The sequence below is a fragment of the Chaetodon trifascialis genome, chromosome 23 (genome assembly GCF_039877785.1).
Source record: "Chaetodon trifascialis isolate fChaTrf1 chromosome 23, fChaTrf1.hap1, whole genome shotgun sequence".
Lineage (NCBI taxonomy): Eukaryota > Metazoa > Chordata > Actinopteri > Chaetodontiformes > Chaetodontidae > Chaetodon > Chaetodon trifascialis.
In genome coordinates, this window is record NC_092078.1 from 6560568 (window position 1) to 6577740 (window position 17173).

Here is a 17173-nt window from a genome sequence, read left to right on the forward strand (position 1 = left end):
AGAATAAAATATAAAAGGAAAAAAAACATGTAAAGAATATAAAGTGAGGGTATTAAACCATATAAATATAGGAAAATAAACCCAATTACAAATATAAACCAGTATATACCTGATAAGACATGTTTCAAAGTAAAAAGTCTCATAATTATGAACAGTCAAACAAACTCGGGCAACGGCTTTCGGATCTTCTACGTCATATCCTGTAAACAACTTTGGATGCGCTTCTTTTAACAAACTGAGTGCATGCGTGGGCGGAGTTTCTTGTTCGAACTCAATTAAAATACAAATGCGCAAGGAGCCGCCCATTCGGCCAATCCGAAGTGACGTTTCAAGCGACTGTCACCAGAGTGAAGGCGCGGGCGGGAGGATGAGAAGCAGAACTTTTGATAGGAGTGTTTCTAGCTTTGTTTCTGGCCGGTAACGTTGAACGACAGCAGCGCCGCTGGTCCACGTACTGGCGTGTAGCGACAGGTACCTCCAGGCCTCACCGGAGTTTGTAGACATCAGCTGAGCAGCGCTTCACAAGTCTCTTCCTCCGGTTCAACTGTGAGTTCTGCGTTAGCTTTGGAGCTCACTGTGTCTAAGCTAAGCTAACTTTTGGTCGCTTAACCTCCCTGGCTTCGACTGATTCAGTGGAATGGCTACAAGAAAACCGAAGGAAAATGGTGAGCATCAACAGCTGGGATTGCCTTAATACTGAATGTGATTATTACATGTTGCATTTAGCGTGGTTGAGGTTGATTGAGGTGGTGGTGGCAGGTGTGGCTGTCAGTGGAGTTATCCTCACTCCAATCGATCAATCAGTGTAATTGACAGCTGATGGGAGACACCCGCGTTAGCACTGCTGATCAAAACGTCCATCCATGGAGACAAGTGGAGCAGAGGTTCACCCCTGCGTGACTCGGTCCCTTCACTTGCTGTCATTTTGCTTGGTCTCCTGCACAGATCCCAGCCTGCCCTTCGTTGCGCTCCAGCTTCTGGCCCCGCCTGTGCGCCTGGTGTCTGCAGCCCTCTGGAAAGTGATGAAGCAGAGGGACGTGATGCAGTATGGCGTTGTGGAGGAATTCGTGACCTCGGCCTGTGAGACTGTGCCCGGGCTGCTCACCGTCAGGCACCAGGGGAAGCTGGCTCTGGGGCTGAGAGGACGGGTGAGTTTACAGGGGGGTCAGATTTTGATGTGTTGCTCCCATGATGCCATTCTGTTTCAGAGTGGATTATCTGCCCCTTTGATTCACTCTCGGCTGGATTGTAAACTGCACTCACTTCTCTTCAGCTAATCCTGGAGCTGTGCTGTACGCAGCCCGATGAAAAAGTGATCAAGCCTCATCTGGAAAGGATCCGCGCTCCTGCGGCCATGTCGCCGTCCTCTGCTGCTGCGGTAAATTACATTTAACGTTCAGAATCTCACCACAGATTGCTTTTAGTGTGATGCTCCATGGCACGTCGCTACATGGGCACTGCTATTGGTGCGTTTGTATTGATTGCCTGGTTGATTGTAATGTAAAAGCGAGTGTTCCTGAAGTTCGCGTGGGGGGGGGAAGCGTCATTTTTGCTGTTTTGTCTCCTAGAGGAAGGATGTAAAGATTGTGAGAACAGTGGAAAGTTTCCGCTCATTGGTCCACACGCTTGTGACAGACCCGGCAGAGAGAGAACATTTCTTCAAGGTGAGACAACTGCGCTCATTCGCAGCTACTGACTTCAGTCTCTGCTGGGATTATTTCTTTGGAAAGTAACGGCCGACAATCCTTCTCTCCCCTGACAGGAGGAGTTTCCTGTGGACTACGGTCCGAAGTTTGACCAGGAGCTGGAGAAGCTGCTGTGGGAGTTTTTGATTCGACTGGACCAGCTGCTTCCAGTCCCCAACCTCACTCAGGTAGTGGGTGCTTTTGTTTTCACTGCAGACGGCGGTCACCTGAAAAGGCCCGCTGACAAAATCAGACTTAAAACGAGCGTAGTTTTGAAAGAAACCGGCTGTCGTAATTTGTGTGCAGACTGTGTCGTGGCTCAGCGATTCCCCTCCCGTCCTGGAGGAGTGTGCGCGGGCGGCCACCCAGCCCCAGCTCCTGAAGATACTGCTTCAGCATCAAGCCTGTCTGGGTCATCTGGAGACTGCAGGTAGAACTGGACCGAGCCTCCAATGGTAACGCTTTGAGAAAAATCCCAAAAGAGAGCGAAACGTTCCGACATCAGTCGTCTGATCCGCTTTGTCGGAACGTGCGCGGCTATTGTTGGTGTCTTCATCACAAGTCAGCATCACGAGAAATCTAATAAAGGACTAAATATACAAAATAAAAGTAGGAAGTATAAAGCAAAGCCTGTGTACTACGCACACAGTTAGTCGTATTAGCACTGTTTAAACTTAGCGGTGTCTCATATTATCTGCTTTCCAGAGGTGCTGCAGCCTTCCTTTAGGAAGTCCCCGTCCTTCCAGCTTTGCCCCTTCAAACCTCTCCTTCCACAGGAAGCTGACTAGATCGCCTCTTAGCTTCTTGCTGGGATGACTGATTCTTTCGATTCCTAATAAATCTCCTGTTGTTGTGGGCTTTTTACAGCATCCCTCCCTCCAAACATGGGAGACTCCATCCTGGATTCACTTTCTCTGCCGCCCTCTGGAAGAGTGCCTTCAGATCAACCGACGGGAGCCATAAAGTCCGCCGCTTACCCGTCGGGTGGCTCGCAGACGAGAGAGGAAACAGCTTTAATTACACCTGTTATCGGACTGATCTCTAATGAGGACGTGCCGGTTATGATCTCTGCTAGTAAAAGGACGCTGAGAGGCGACGATGTGACGGACAAGCACTTGAACCCAAAAGAGGCCTCGAACTTCAGTTTGGTTGGACAGAGACGAAACCCCAAAGCCGACGGAGTGAAAGCGGACGGAGAACAAGCGGAGGAGGAGGAGAGGAGCGCGGCGAAACGCCAGCGTCCAGACAAAAGCGAATCGGATGAGGAGGAAGTGTTTCGCATGATCAGGCCCGAGAAAAAGAGGAGCAATAGTTTGAGAAATGCAGCGAGCAGGCTGAGGCGGGACCGAGGCGACCGGAGGACAAATGAGAGCGAGGAAGACGGGACGAAGACGGCAAGAGACGAGGTCCTGGAAAGCTGCATGAGCCGGCTGGGTGTCCGACAGCTGCGCCTGCCTCAAGATCCGTCCCTCTGCTCCATTTTTGTGTCTTGTCTGAGCAACCAACCCAGAGTCCTCCTTGAAAAAGTGTCAGTGGCCTCCGGCGGCGCGAACAGGACGGAGAGAGGAGGAAAGTCCTTCTACACCAAACGGCAGAATCAGAGGAGGAAGTCGAGCGACCGGCCACAAAAGCCCGACTCGGATTTTCTCGGCCCGGACGATAAAGAGTAAGAGACGGGGGAATGGCAGCGCACGTGGTGCAGAGCATGAGTTAGCTTTACGACGAGTTTGTGCGCAGCCGCGAGCTTCACAAACCTGCTAAATTACATTAAATGTGGATTATTTGTGTCTTCCATTTTGACATAATTATGAATGTTTTTGTTTCAAACCAGCGATCACTGCACTCAGTGGCAGAATGACCCTGTCTATATTCTGTTAGGCTTTATTTTTATATTTATGTTTTATCTCAAACATTTTTATAGAAAATAGAGAAAGTTATGCTACAGCTTGTGGACACTTGACAGCACTGTAGAGCATGGTTTAAACATTACAATTACAATAAAAACAACTGATTTAGCTCAAAGTTTCTGGTTTTGTTTGCTTTTTCTCTCTCTGTGAGATCATTTTAGCGACTTGCAGGTTGCATGAAGGGAAACTTTGTTACATTTCAGTGTCCTGGTCGTCTTTGAATGCAGATCAGGAAGCAGCTTGGTTACATTCACCATTACAGCAGCTATTGAACTCTGAATTAATGGTTTAATTGTGTTGTTTCTACCCGACAGAAATCACCCGGTGTTGCCGAGTATAAGCAGCTCTCCCCCTCAGCATCGGCGCAACACAGGTGATTTAACAACCCATGGCAAGCAGCACTGAGAAGAATTGCCTGCACGGGTTTTAGTTTCACTCTTTGCTTTTCTGCGTAGAGACGTCGGCCCTTCCAGGAGGCAGTGAGGACTACGTAGCTGACTCCGAGGATGAGGCCACGAAGAACTTCAAAGGCCGGGTACGTTTCCTGTGAGAGAGCTCTGTTTCCAGAGGAAGTGTGTGACTCATTCATTCAACATGACCGTTAATGCCTCCCTCAGCTGTTCATGAAGCGCTACTACAAGACCAAACACGGCACTTACGTTCCCACTCTGAGGGAATACTGGAAACCCGGGATGACGCGGCGCCACCTGATGGCCGCCGGCAGCAAACGCAGATGACGGCGTGGGGTTTCACCGCCAAGAAGAGCCAGAAGTACGGTGAAATGAAGCCGTGGCTGACGGACATTTATTTTAATTCTCTTTCTTGATTTCTCTGTAGCTGAATCAGTTGGTTTGAGCTTGAATAAGTTGTTTGTCATCATGGAAAACAGACCCTGACCTGACCGATCATGGACGCAGTCGTGCAAATGAATCTTTTTTTTTTTAAGTGTTATTTTAAAGTTTCGGTGTTCAGTTTGGTTGTTAATAAAGACTAGACAATACCTGTATACTTTCTAAACATTTCTGACATTGCAGTCGTGTTTTCTATGAGGAGACTTTCTCATTTAGACTGTCACAACTCCACCCAGCTAATGCGATGTGTGATCAGGTCTTAAGATAAGCTTTGTCAGTCATTTATATTCACATCCTCAATCATGCAGCTAACATAAACCAGGAGAATGTGTCACCGAAGACCAATGAAAGCCTTCCCATTTATTTACAAAAGCAATTTCATGTCAGCAGATAGACTGAGTTTCATTCGAGCTGTGGACGTTCCTGGTCTGCGGTGTGTTATTTAAGAAAAGCTGTTTGTGGAAACTTTCATATCTTGATTAGAAACACATAAATTGACAAGCAAACATCACCCAGGAGCTTTTAAACAGTCACCCAGAATCTTCAGTAATTGGTTTTTAGCTCCTGTAAGGTTTCTCGAGCATTAATCTAATCGAGCTTTATTCTGGCTGCGCTGTGCCAGCACTTCAGACGAGTCGTGGAAGTAATCAGAAACATAATCAAGACACATATCCGCACGGTGAAGTGCCAATCAGAGCCTCAGAGTCTGCAGCCCATCCCTCCAGTCGCTGTGATGGTCTCTCCTGTGATGTAGGAAGCCTCCTCAGAGCACAGGAAGGCAATCACTCCACCAATCTCCTCCGGCTCTCCAAGTCTGAAGGCGAAGACGAAGGAAAATGTGGAACATGGCGTTCATAAATGATTCAGATATCGGTGCACAGCGTGCTAGATGAGTGGCTAACATCCGCGTGAGCTGTACCTTTTGATGCTGAGCTGCTTTTTGAACTCGTCCAGGATGGATTCATTCTGCCATATCTGAGGAAAGGAACAGAAAATGTGACTCAAGTGAGACGTAACTGAACAGAAGGTAAACGCAGCGTTGGAGTGTTTTCTCACCGCAGAGCTGAAGCGGGTCTTGATGACTCCGGGGGCCACACAGTTCACTCTTATGTTGCTGTGAGCCAGCTCAGGGGCCAGCACCCGGGTCAGACCCAGCAACGCCGTCTTACTCACGCTGTAAGGACCCAGGGCCTGCAGAAACACAGAGTCCATCACGAACCGGACTGTTAAAAAGTCACTGAACGCACCATGAAAACCTCATCTTTGCTGACCTCTGGTGGTTCAACATCCCACCTCGCTGAACACAACCGTATAACCAGAACTTTGGAAGGAAGACGTGAAACCAAACCTGGCTTGAGACATTCTGCTTTGATTCTCACTGACCTGCATTGGTTGGTATCCAGCCACAGATGACACAAACACTATGTTCCCCCCTCTGAAACAAAGACACAGACACATGTGATTAAATATACAGTGGGCATGGTCTTCATTATTGTTTGGATCTCGCTGAGCCCATTTTTCCCCCAATTACTGAATGCTGTTATCGTCTTTTAGTGTCACTCACCCCCTCTTCTCCATATGAGGCACCACTAATTTAGTCATGAGGAAGGCTGATTTCACATTCACAGCCAGGATCTTGAAAGAAAGAAAGAAAATATATCACTTTCAATACAAAAATGGTCCAGAGAGTAAATGAAAGAGAAAGGAGCCACACACTCGTTTGGACAATGCTTCATGCTTTTCTGACGTTTTTGCTTCATAAATGAGTCCTGGTGCTTCATTTATTGTGTGTACCTTGTCCCATATCTCCTCTGTGGAGTCCATGGTGTTTCCAAAGAAAGGGTTGACGGCTGCGTTGGACACGAAGATATCAATGCCCCCGCACTGATCCAGAGTCTATTCCAAACAGAGAAGAAGGCTAATATTCAGGTTGTACGTCAAATGAATCACTGACAGCCTCACAATTGTGGGTCTGCAGCCCAAACCTGCCTGAGATCATTTTAAAAAGTACCATTTGAACCAGCTTTTCTCTGTCTTCTCCCTTGCCAACGTTGCAGGTGGTCCCGGTCACTCGGATGCTCTGGCTCTGCAGCAGCGCCACAGCCTTGTCCACGTTGGCCTGCTGCCGGCTGCTCACCACCACGTGGGCTCCTCTCTTTCCCAGAGCCTGAGCCGTAGCCAGACCGATTCTGAGGAGGAGCAGGGCGTCTCAGTGAGGTCTGCTATTATCATCGGCGGACTGTAGCTGTTTTTACATGATGCCATCATGAGGCAAATGTATGTCGCAGTCACAGTTCACACGCAGTGGGAAGGTGAGGGTGATCTTTTTCAGGTGTCATCAAAAGAAAAGTAGAGCAGTGCTGCTTCATCTGGACAGCAGATACTACTGCAAAGGCTATTTCTTAGTACTGTTCTGTGTATTTTAGGGCAGCTACAGATGTAGCAGGAAGTAATAGTGTAATTCTTACCCATCTGTGGAGGCAGTGACTATGGCCACCTTCCCAGCAAGGCTACTTTGAGACATACTCCTTTGTCCAGCAACAGGATTGGACCTTAGGCACCTGAATACACTGCTCAACATCACCTGTGATAAGAGAAAAGTCACAAATTTTGTTTTTATGAAAATGCTGGGTTACTAGGGCAGAGGTCATTTCTACCCAGTGGCGCACAGGCTGAATCCTGAGAGATATCAGTTAAGAGTGAACTAAGTTGAAACCCACTTTATCGGAAGCCATTTAACTAACAACACACATATCGATCCGTGATGAAAGAACAGCAACGATGCAATACCTGATCGGTATTTGCAAGTCAGACTCAGATAACTTTATGCAAGTTTTTTTTGTTACGCGGTGGGTTGCATCGTTTAGGCACCTACTGCGAGCATGTAAATATGATCAAGAGCATTATCTCACCCTGCGGTTCATGCAAAAATAAACATGAGGTTGGACAAAGGTTGAATTTGTGAGAGGACTCTGGACCTTTGACTGCCGTCTGCCCGCGGGTGCAGTGAGTATTTTCCGGATAAGAGTCCAGTTGTCAAAATAAAAGCCTTCAGCAAACAGCCCAACGCAATTTGCTGCCCTGTAATTCAAATGTATAATTAAGTCCGTCCAAACAATCATGCCGTTTGTTTAGGGAATGTCATTTTTTGCTGTACCGTCCAGTGATAGTAGTAGTTATAAATTTGTTTTTCTCATTTTACGTCTTTTCTGAGTAATGAATAAATACGGACGTCCTTAAATGCAACCCTTAGAAACGAGCCAATCACATAGTCGGTGTATTCCGAGCCGCGGATGCCCCCATGATTTCACAGATGCTGGATTGGTCTAAAGCCTGGCGCTGACACTCATGTTTCGCTGTTAGATTAGTGGACTACGTGAACCTCCGAGGAGGCGGAGAGAATTTTGTTGTCATTAACGAAGATGATTGAACGCCGACGGCCCACAGATTTTCACGGCTGAAAAGAAGTGATATTACATATCATAGACGGAGCGCCGATGCGAAGTTTATCGGCGATAAGGAAAAAAAAGCAAGGTAATTATTTTAAAACGGCCGCTTTGGGTGCTAGCGTAGGCGGGCAAACAAATGGGCTTTACCGGGTTTAGCCGGCGGTGCCATTGTTGTTTTGAAGTGAACTTTAGCGTTTGCAGCGAAAGGCGATGAAGATAACTGGTGTTAACACAGCTAACATTATGGAGCTAGTGTTAGTAGCTAAAGCTAGGCCGCGACAACAGAGCTAACGTTACCGTATTTAAGGTCAGCTACCGTTCAAATGAATCACCCCGGACAGCGTTCACATACTCAACCATAGAAGATATCTTCGATAGCGTGTGCACGCCGCTTATTTATTTGCGATGCTAAGCTAACGTTAGCTTTCGCTGAACGGCTTGCATTCAACGTAACGTTTCTGGGCGTGGAAAGGGTAGACAGGTGTTGCCGCTGCCTGCCTGCCTTTTATTTCACATGTGTCCTGTATCGTATGAGTTGAAGGCAGCCAGCTGTCTCGCTGTGGTTATGAATGAGTCGTGAAAAGCGTTTCTGCCCGGATTGCAGGATCCTTATGAAGGTGGAGACGACCAGGCGCCCGGACTTCGAGATGTGTCCTACCCAAACCCAGCTGTGCTCCTGCACCGAGTGTCTCCGGCGGTCAGCACATCCATGAGGACCACAGCTGACCTAGATGGACGACCCCGACTGATCGGGACACTTGAGTTATAGTTTCTCTGAGACATAACTGTTAACTTGGCAACGATGTCCGTCTCCGTGAGTACAGTAATCTCTTTGTTTGTGTGTATGTGTTGGTTGCAGTGGTGTCACAGCGATGGACAAATGTGATAAAGCTACCTTGAAACTAAAAAGTTAGGGTTTTCTAGGCATGTGTTTATTTTTTTCACGTTATGTCATCATAACTCTATATTTTATCAGCATCCTCATCGCCTCCATTACTGTTTTAAGGGGGTCCCACATGGCTCAGTGAAGCCCAGTGGTCCCCAGGGGGTTGGCTTAGAAAATGAAAGGGGGCCTGACTCTGTGGCTTTGGGTTGGCAATTAAGTCCTAAACAGCGAGGGACAGATGTGCCTCTCATCCCCTCCCCCTCCCTCTCATCTCGCTCATTACCATTAAGCCCTTGTGTCCATTTGATCATTGATCCCCCCCTGACTGTGCCCCTCTTTCTCTCCGCTGCATGATTACTGACACAGCTGCGAATTTTGAGTTCGCCATGATGCTACGTTTTACGTTTTAATTTTTTTTCTGCTCACCCATCCTCTTCCTGTGCCCCTTGTCTCTCACTTGGACATCTTACGAGATCTTCCCTATTCACTCCTATTCACTCTCCATTCAGCAGCTCTAAACAATCACCCTTTTTGTTCGCCTGACTTGGCATTGCCCTGTCAATGCAGTTGTTTGTTTGTGGTGTGCTAATGTGAGACACTAGCTGGTGTGAATTTACGCTGTCTATTAAAACCTACTTTCACATGGTCATTTGGGGTGACTGTGTGTGCATGTGTGTGTGTGCGAGAGAGAGAGAAATACTGAATGAGAGGGTTTGCGTTCATGATTTCTGCTCTTGTCTTTCCCTCTTTCTCAGACGGTATTGGCAAAGGCACTGTTTGACAACACGGCAGAGAGCCCGGAGGAGCTGGCTTTCCGAAAGGGAGACATCCTTATGGTTCTTGAACAGGAGCAGAGTGGCGGGCCGGGCTGGTGGCTCTGCTCCCTGCACGGCAGACAGGGAATTGCCCCTGCCAACCGCCTTCGACTCCTTCAGACCGCCCCGCCCCCGGGCTCAGACGTCCGTCACGGCCCAGTCGAGGACTCTGTCTACCTGTCCCCTGGTTCTCCGCTGACCCGGACGGCCGTCAGCAGCAGTGCGGAGGACATAGATGGAGTGTATCGCTCCCCGCCAGGCGTGGGCGAGGGACGAGGAGTTGGAGCTGCCTCAAGGCCCGGGGAGCTCCGCAGAGTCGAGGGCGGGCGCCCGCGCTCGCACTCCAGCTCTGGCACGCGGCCCAGACCTGAATGGGATATTGGGGTGGCGGGGCGTCCGCGCTCACCCTCTCTGAGAGGACGGGGCACAGAAATGACAGGAGCACTTTATCAGACTCCAGTAAGTCCCGTGCCTTCAGCAGCTCAGCATGCCAGGCAGCCAGAGTCTGTGTACCTCTCCCCCTCTGGGGTGCTAAGGGCAGCTGATGAGCCAGAGGACACGACATATTTAGTCCCAAGAGAAACACTAACAACAGGACACTCGGACGACTGTTACTTGGTGCCCAAAGGGACACCGCTTGCAGGTGACGATGTTTACCAATCCCCAACAGGAGGAGTTGTGGCCTCTGCTGTCTGCTCTAATGGCCCCTCCATAGCAGGTGGGACACCGGGTACCCCCCAGCCCAAAGTGAGCCAGGACACACCTGGGATGTATCAGACACCCACCCCTGTAGGAGCAAGCCTTCATAGAACTTCAGCCACAGTTTTGGCTCATCAGCACCCATGTCAATTATCTTCTGCTCAAGCATCACCCAGACCTCTGCTCAAGGGAGTTTCACCCAACCCTGCTGTTGCCAGGGGCAAACCTGGCCTGGCCTGTCACCGGGGCTCCCCTTTGCTGGTCAGGGCAGGGCAAATCAGAGTCCCCGGATCACCAAATTTTGCCCGCAAACCTCCTCCACCAGCCCCTCCAGTGAGGGGAGTCACCAGGAAAGACGCACAGCCAGCAGCACCACCGTCAGCTGATTCCAGCGCAGCCCCCAAACCCAGTGCTCCGGTCACTCCTGCAAGCCTGCTGCAAGAAGCGGACAAACGGAGGGGAACTCCTCAGAGCAAGGAGGAAAGGACGAACAATGGCCTGGAGAAAAGCAACAAGGCGCAGAACAAAAAGGGAGAAAATCAGGATTACTCAGATCCTGTGGATGATCAGGTTTGTGATGGCTCCTTCACTTACCACACTGTTCACACAGCTGGTCTGCACAGAGCTGTTATGTTGTAGGTTGAAAATAGATAGAGCAAGAAAGTGCTTGTGAGCGGAGGCGTGGACTTACATATCGTTCATGTTTCTTCATTGTGTTTGAAAAAGAAAGAAATTTTGGTCGTCCAAGACACGCAATCATAATAAGTTTTTTTTTTTTTTTTTTTTTTTTGCTTTCGTTGTCTCGGTAGGTGTATGATACCCCTCCCAGTGGAAGGTGGCAGCGCCCAGTCGCACCTGCCGAGGATGACAATGGCATCTACGACACCCCTCGCAGTGTCCCACCACAAGCGGACACTGAGACAGAGGTAAAGACACCACTTAACAGTCCTTACTGAGCCACAGTCCTGTCTTATTGGTACCAGTTTTCTTAAAGGGAAATTTCATATCCTTTTTAATCCCCCCTCATATTTATGACTTATAAGAACATCCGTCGTTCATTTCGTTACATTTTTGTCATGCTGTGCTCTTTCCGGGTCAGATTTTGACCCGGTGAAGATTTAATTGGTGTGAATTTCCTTAAGATATGTCGTTTGGGGTGCGCAGGCTTTAACCTTTAATCAGTGCTGTTTTCCTCCTACATGTGATACGCATACAGATACCTTGGTTCTTTTGTATATTGTCAGTGATCGTAATCCTTAGGAAAATTCTGGTTTACCAAAGTAATACCTGGGAACTGTGGTAAACCGTTGTGTTAAATTCATGTCTGTACAAGTGAAGCGATCCACCAACAAAAGATGACTCTCAAACACCCTGTCACCATTGCTTTCCACATTCCACCATCCGCCTGTGTCCCTACCCCCCTTCAAGGCGAGGCCACACCTGTCTCTGTCTGCTGTGGGAGCCTGTCTATCCAGTCCAAATGCTGCTGCTATTTTCTCTCAGTCACGCCCATCTGTCAGGGCCACGGCAAGGCCATACCGCCAGCACCCTGCCCCCAGTGGTTTCCCCTGTAATGTTGCCTGAAAATGTCTGCCAGCTGCTGGATCATTTTGTCCTCTTTGCCTGCACTTACTGTACTTGGACTGCAGACTCACTTCTTTTACTTTGCTGGGACAGATGCGTCTCTGCCCACTTTAACCAGTCTGATCACCCCTGCACATACCACAGTCTTCCAAACTCCCAGTACGCAACATTTTATTGCTGCAAACTGTGTACCCACAGTACTGGAAGTTAACCTCAACTGCATTTTTGTTCCGTTGTTGACGCAGAGACCTCATCTCTTACGGCGCAATGAATGCACTGTGTCCCTCTTTCATAGAAATTATCCTCCATGCACATGATCACAAGGTGAACAATAAGCACAGTTCCAGTACTTTCCTTCTGTCTTCTCCCCCACTTGCAGGTCTATGACGTCCCCACCATCACTCTGAATGTGCTCACGTCTGATGCCCAGCCTGATGAAGTTGACGACGATGTGTACAGTGTCCCTACGCTTCCAGGTGTGCCTCTGGGCCCAGGGGAGTCCACCACCAGCCTCTCTAGTGAGGATGCGGTCCAGGTTGGACAGGTCTATCGTGTCCCCGGACCTGAGAAACGAGCCAGCAGCGGAGGCCATAACCAGGACTCCTCAGAGCCTGACTGTGGCATCTATGACATGCCTGCTTTGACTGCCGAAGTCCTCCCTCACTCTTCATCATCCTCCTCCACCTCTACTCGCCGCCTCTCTGTCTCCAGTAACGGTTCAGGGGACATGCAGTGGAGGGCCTCGCTCTCAAGCCTTGTCCACTCGGTGCTGAGCACAGCCTCCTGCTCGACCTCCGCTCTGTCGTCACGTGACCTGGCCACCTCGTTGGCTGAAATCCTGTCCACCTGGAAAGCCAGTCATTCGGACGATCCTCCGCCGCCTCTGCAGCAGGCGTGGGCTCGTCTGTCGGACCTTCTGCCGGCGCTGTCCGCTGTCGGCAACGCTCCTCCATCTGAAGGCCTCTTGTCGCTGGTCCAGCGCTCCCTTGAGGAAAGCGCCCTCCTCTTGCAGGCTCAGGGCCGACCCCGCCTGCCTTCTCAAGAATCCCTGTCTCGCAGGCCGCTGCCCGCGCTCCCGGTGCAGGACGGGAAGTCCTCAGGAGGTGGCATGGGCTCCCGTAAAGGTAGCTGGATCCAGGAGAGGCCCCTACCCCCAACCCCTCAGCCTGCCTTCCCCTTGCCTCCCACTCCATCGACCGTGACGCTGACAGTGGGCCCTATTGATGGCGAAGATGACCCCAGTAATGAGTATGCGGGGATTGGCTTGACTCCCGTTCCTGCCCCAGCTCCTACTGGAGACAGTGTTGGATATGTCAAGCTGCAGGTCAGTTTATGATGAAATTCATTTATTGTTAAAGCCAATCAAAGGCTTCTTACTATAAGCGTTGTTTGTGCTTCAACACATTTTTATATTTGCTTGTAACTCTTCACACGTCATGAGTGCACCTTGAGATTTATGGTAACAGTACAATCAAACATGGAGCGTAAGTGTGTCTGTAAACATGCCTGACTCCTCTCTTCTTCAAACACCAGGGTAAACCTGAGCCGCCTCCTGATGCCCTGACCGACAACGGACAAACTATCCCTGCAGAGCCACGGGTGAGTCTCTCCCTCTGTGTTCTTACCTCCGTGTGCACAACCCTCAAGCTCCTACAGTCCCCAGTTTTTGTTGTGCTGCAACACACGGAGCAAGTCTGCACAGATAAGTCATTGATTCACTCTGTGTTCACAGTGCACTCTGTTTGCTAATGAGCGCTGTGACTCATTAATCCAGCTTGCAGCAGCTCTTCCCCTTAACCGAGTTTTCTCGAGGCTGCCTGACTTACTGTCACGTTGTCCCATGTCTCTTGAATCTCGACACCCATGGATCATGCGGTTTTCTCAACATTGGCCTGCGCTTTTTCCTGCTCCTTGCTGGATTCCTTGGTTGCGCCATGGATGACCAACAAGAGGTCACTTGTAAATCTTAACAGTCTTGCCTCACATAGGCTGGAGGCTGCAGGACGATCAGCGACAGAAAAGCAGTCATTCTTTCAACAGTGCCGCTTGCTGACCGACTGTGTGCTTGTGTGTGACTTTCTCTGGCTTTTAAGTCAGCTTTATTAAAAAATATGAATATGTTTTGCACAGTCATGCACGTTCCTCGTTCCCTGTTTAGATTTCCCCAGCTTTTACAGCGAGTCAAAGTGTCACAAGACGCACAAATTCTCTGATTTGTCGTCTCGCTACGTTTAATGCTAGTAAATAAATCACAAATACTTGTTTCTTTTTTCCTCGTACAGTTGACCCCGTCCCCTGCTCTGCCGGTGTCCCTCTCCCTGGAGGACTCGGAGCTGCTGTCCTTTTACTCCTCTCAGAGCCTCGCTCACCTCTCCTGCCTGGCGGACGCCATCGACGTGCTCTTCAGCAGCGTGCAGGGGAACCAGCCGCCGCGCATCTTCGTCGCCAGAGGGAAGAGCCTCATTGTGACGGCACACAAGCTGGTGTTCATCGGGGACACGCTCTCCCGCCTTCTCACCTCTGCAGACCTGCGGGCCAAGGTGAGCCTTGTGCACATCTTGTTTTCGTGATGTTATTTGTATGAAATCATGACCTACAGTCTGTATGTTGAGGCCATCCACGTCTTGTTGTGCAATAACAGTTTAATAAACTAAAATTGATCAATGCTGTGTAATAATTGTTTTTATTTCTTTTCTCTGTTTCAGATCACAACCTCGGGGGGGCGACTCTGCCAGGCCTTGAAGTCCGTTGTCGTGGCGACAAAGGGCGCCGCACAAAACTACCCCTCAGTATCCGCCACCCAGGAGATGGTGGACCGCGTCGCTGAGCTCTCTCAGCAAGCAGCCGGCTTCTCCACTCTGCTCCAGCGTCTGGCAGAAATATCTTCATGATATTTCCTATCACTTGCGTAAAAGCTTTGTTTACACTACACATATATTTTCTCTCTTTGAAATGCCTTATTTGTTGTTCGACTCTTTCATTACCTTTCGTTCGAATGGAAAGCGAAGCTGAACCCTGGAACAAGTGTTCGGCCTCGCCGGGGTTTGACTGTTGTTGGTTTTGTCCTCCGAGTGTGCGTTGGTTTGCCTTTGTTTATATACTGACCTCCGTGCTTTGACGCCAGGCACACACGTCTTTTTGAGTGTTAACTTATTGAATATCTGAAGCCCCGCCGTGGCTTTGAGTGTCTGCGCGGGCTGCTTATTTTGGGAGCTTTGCTTTATTGTATTTGCCATATTTTCTTCCCCTCACATGATAGCCACTTTTCCTTCCTTCCTCTATTTATTTAGCCATCCCCCTATTCCAAAAATAGCACAGAAGGAGGCCTTGCATCCTGGTTCTGGCCTACTTTTTACTGTGATACCTGAAAGGCCTTTTGTGATTATCATTGTGAAGCCGCTGAAGCAGCGTATTGAGTGTTTAGGGCTTAATAAGGGAGAAATGGAATAGGGTGTGGACTAGGAAGTTTGCCCAACTTCCATTCTTAATCTGTGCAAGTATGTGTTGTGTTTGTGTAGTACCCATTTCCACTAGAGAGCAAACTGCAGTACAGCATGTAATCCGCTGTGGGGATTATGAGAAACATCTTTCAACACGTCAGTTTATGTTCTTATACACCTCATGAAGACAAACTGAAGTCCCAGCAGACAGATATTATCTGAGAATCAATGCAGAGACAGTGAATAATGATAGCTGGGTGGGAAATTGCCTAATCCTGTTCTTTCCCACAGTCACATGGTAGCCTGGCAGTGGATTCAAAAAAACAAACCTGTTGACCGAGCTCACCTGTCTCCACTTGTGTTCTTAAGATCTGCACGGTTATGTTTCTTTGACTCCCTTTGCTTGTTGTATTCACTTCCTGTAAGATGTTCACCCCTGTCGGCAGTGCTTAGTCACATCTGCTTTGATCGTTTAAAATTAGCAGCTTTGCTGTGATGGCGTGCGGTAGAAACAAGGCTGGGCATTCAATGGATTGTACTTGATCTTAACCATGTCGCCCAGTCGTAGTCAAAACTGTGAAGCCCACTTTTTGATAGAAAAGGGAGGATTTTTCATTTTAAATCCAACTTAACACATATCTTTATTCCCCATCTCAGGTCCACTGTATTACTGTCTGCCATTTCCATTTATGCCAGTCATCAGATAATTTATGTTGGTCTGCACACAGACAGCTCAGAAACATGTTTAGTAAGAAGCTGTGGTGGAACATGAAGTAAACTGGAAGTTGAACAAATGTTTACACTACAAATCTTCACTGTGTAAAGTGAACACAGCTTCATCTTGCAGGTGCTCTACAAAGGTTGGTCGATATACCTAAAAGTGTTTGGATCTATCGTCAATCACATCGCTCAACCTAGAATCCAAGTTTTGTTTTTCAGATCCAGATCAGCATCATCAGGGCATTGCGCAACGATGGTCTCAGTTGTGTGGCTCAGTTTAAATCATTCTTTAAGGAATACTGTCGCTTCCTGCCTTTATGTTTCCTCCGCTGCAGTGCCACCTTGTGGAGGTTTGAAGTACTAGTTCATGAATACCTGCCTGCCCAAACAAGCTCTGTATTGTGTGTATGAAGAGAGCATGATAGGCAAGTAACCTTTAGATCAATATTTATTATTGTCAGTTTTTATGTTCTTTGCTTTCCAGTTTGCATGGCTTTAATTTGCTTCAATTATATATATGCACATTCTTCACCGGGGGTGGATTTTTCTGGCTAATTTGCAATGAACAAGACTGTTGGGTTTTTTTTCTTTTTTTTTTTCCTGGGAAAATATACGTTACAGTTAAAAGATATGGCTGTATTTTCATTTGTACAAGAGAAGTTTTTTACACTATGTGAACTCATTTGAGTTTGTTATCTGTGTTTGCTGAGGTATAGAAGTGAACCTTTTCTCATTCATTAAGCAGACCTAAACCTCTTTACTTTAACACTACATTTGATGTCTGTCTTGTATTCCTGTTCAGAATGCACAAATACATCTTTTGCAATTAAACACATATGTTTTGATTTTTTCTTTATTGCAATATTACTTTGTCAAAACATTTCTTTAATTGCATTTGCAGGACATCATTATTTGCTGTGCCAAAAATAAGTGGTTTATATTTTACTGCTGGGATCATACTTTTCCGTAAACTAGTCCGATTAAAACCACTTAAAATAGCAGTAAATAAAGTTTTAAAAAGTCGCCTTACAATCGTGTGTCAAGGAGCCTGAAGTGGCTCAACTGTTTGTCACAGTGCTGTTATGTGATTCGGAAAACCCGAGCTTTTCCGGAAACTGCCGAGCTGTGACGCCGAGC

The 17173-nt window shown here is 48.2% G+C and overlaps 3 protein-coding genes across 4 annotated transcripts; 2 read left to right on the top strand and 1 right to left on the bottom strand.

Moving 5' to 3' along the window:
• The first annotated feature begins 341 nt into the window (after positions 1-341).
• tinf2 (TERF1 (TRF1)-interacting nuclear factor 2) lies at positions 342-4606 on the top strand. Its single transcript, XM_070993177.1, has 10 exons — positions 342-665; positions 946-1148; positions 1274-1378; positions 1569-1664; positions 1763-1873; positions 1992-2115; positions 2553-3351; positions 3907-3965; positions 4048-4127; positions 4210-4606. Exons 1-10 carry the CDS (start codon positions 638-640, stop codon positions 4327-4329), a joined length of 1725 nt encoding a protein of 574 aa, XP_070849278.1. The 5' UTR covers positions 342-637; the 3' UTR covers positions 4330-4606.
• dhrs4 (dehydrogenase/reductase (SDR family) member 4) lies at positions 4417-8352 on the bottom strand. 2 transcript variants are annotated; one of them, XM_070993180.1, is made up of 9 exons: positions 8245-8352; positions 6912-7027; positions 6455-6632; positions 6238-6339; positions 6008-6078; positions 5827-5878; positions 5500-5634; positions 5363-5418; positions 4417-5257 (listed from the first exon to the last, which is right to left on the bottom strand). In XM_070993180.1, exons 2-9 carry the CDS (start codon positions 7022-7024, stop codon positions 5143-5145), a joined length of 822 nt encoding a protein of 273 aa, XP_070849281.1. In that variant the 5' UTR covers positions 7025-7027; positions 8245-8352; the 3' UTR covers positions 4417-5142. The 2 variants fall into 2 exon arrangements, with proteins under 2 accessions (XP_070849281.1, XP_070849280.1); XM_070993179.1 differs by lacking the exon at positions 8245-8352 and adding an exon at positions 7356-7455.
• Positions 7853-16890, top strand: efs (embryonal Fyn-associated substrate). Its single transcript, XM_070993176.1, has 8 exons — positions 7853-7977; positions 8497-8706; positions 9534-10862; positions 11102-11218; positions 12256-13200; positions 13410-13475; positions 14159-14416; positions 14582-16890. Exons 2-8 carry the CDS (start codon positions 8695-8697, stop codon positions 14765-14767), a joined length of 2913 nt encoding a protein of 970 aa, XP_070849277.1. The 5' UTR covers positions 7853-7977; positions 8497-8694; the 3' UTR covers positions 14768-16890.
• Positions 16891-17173: the final 283 nt, after the last annotated feature.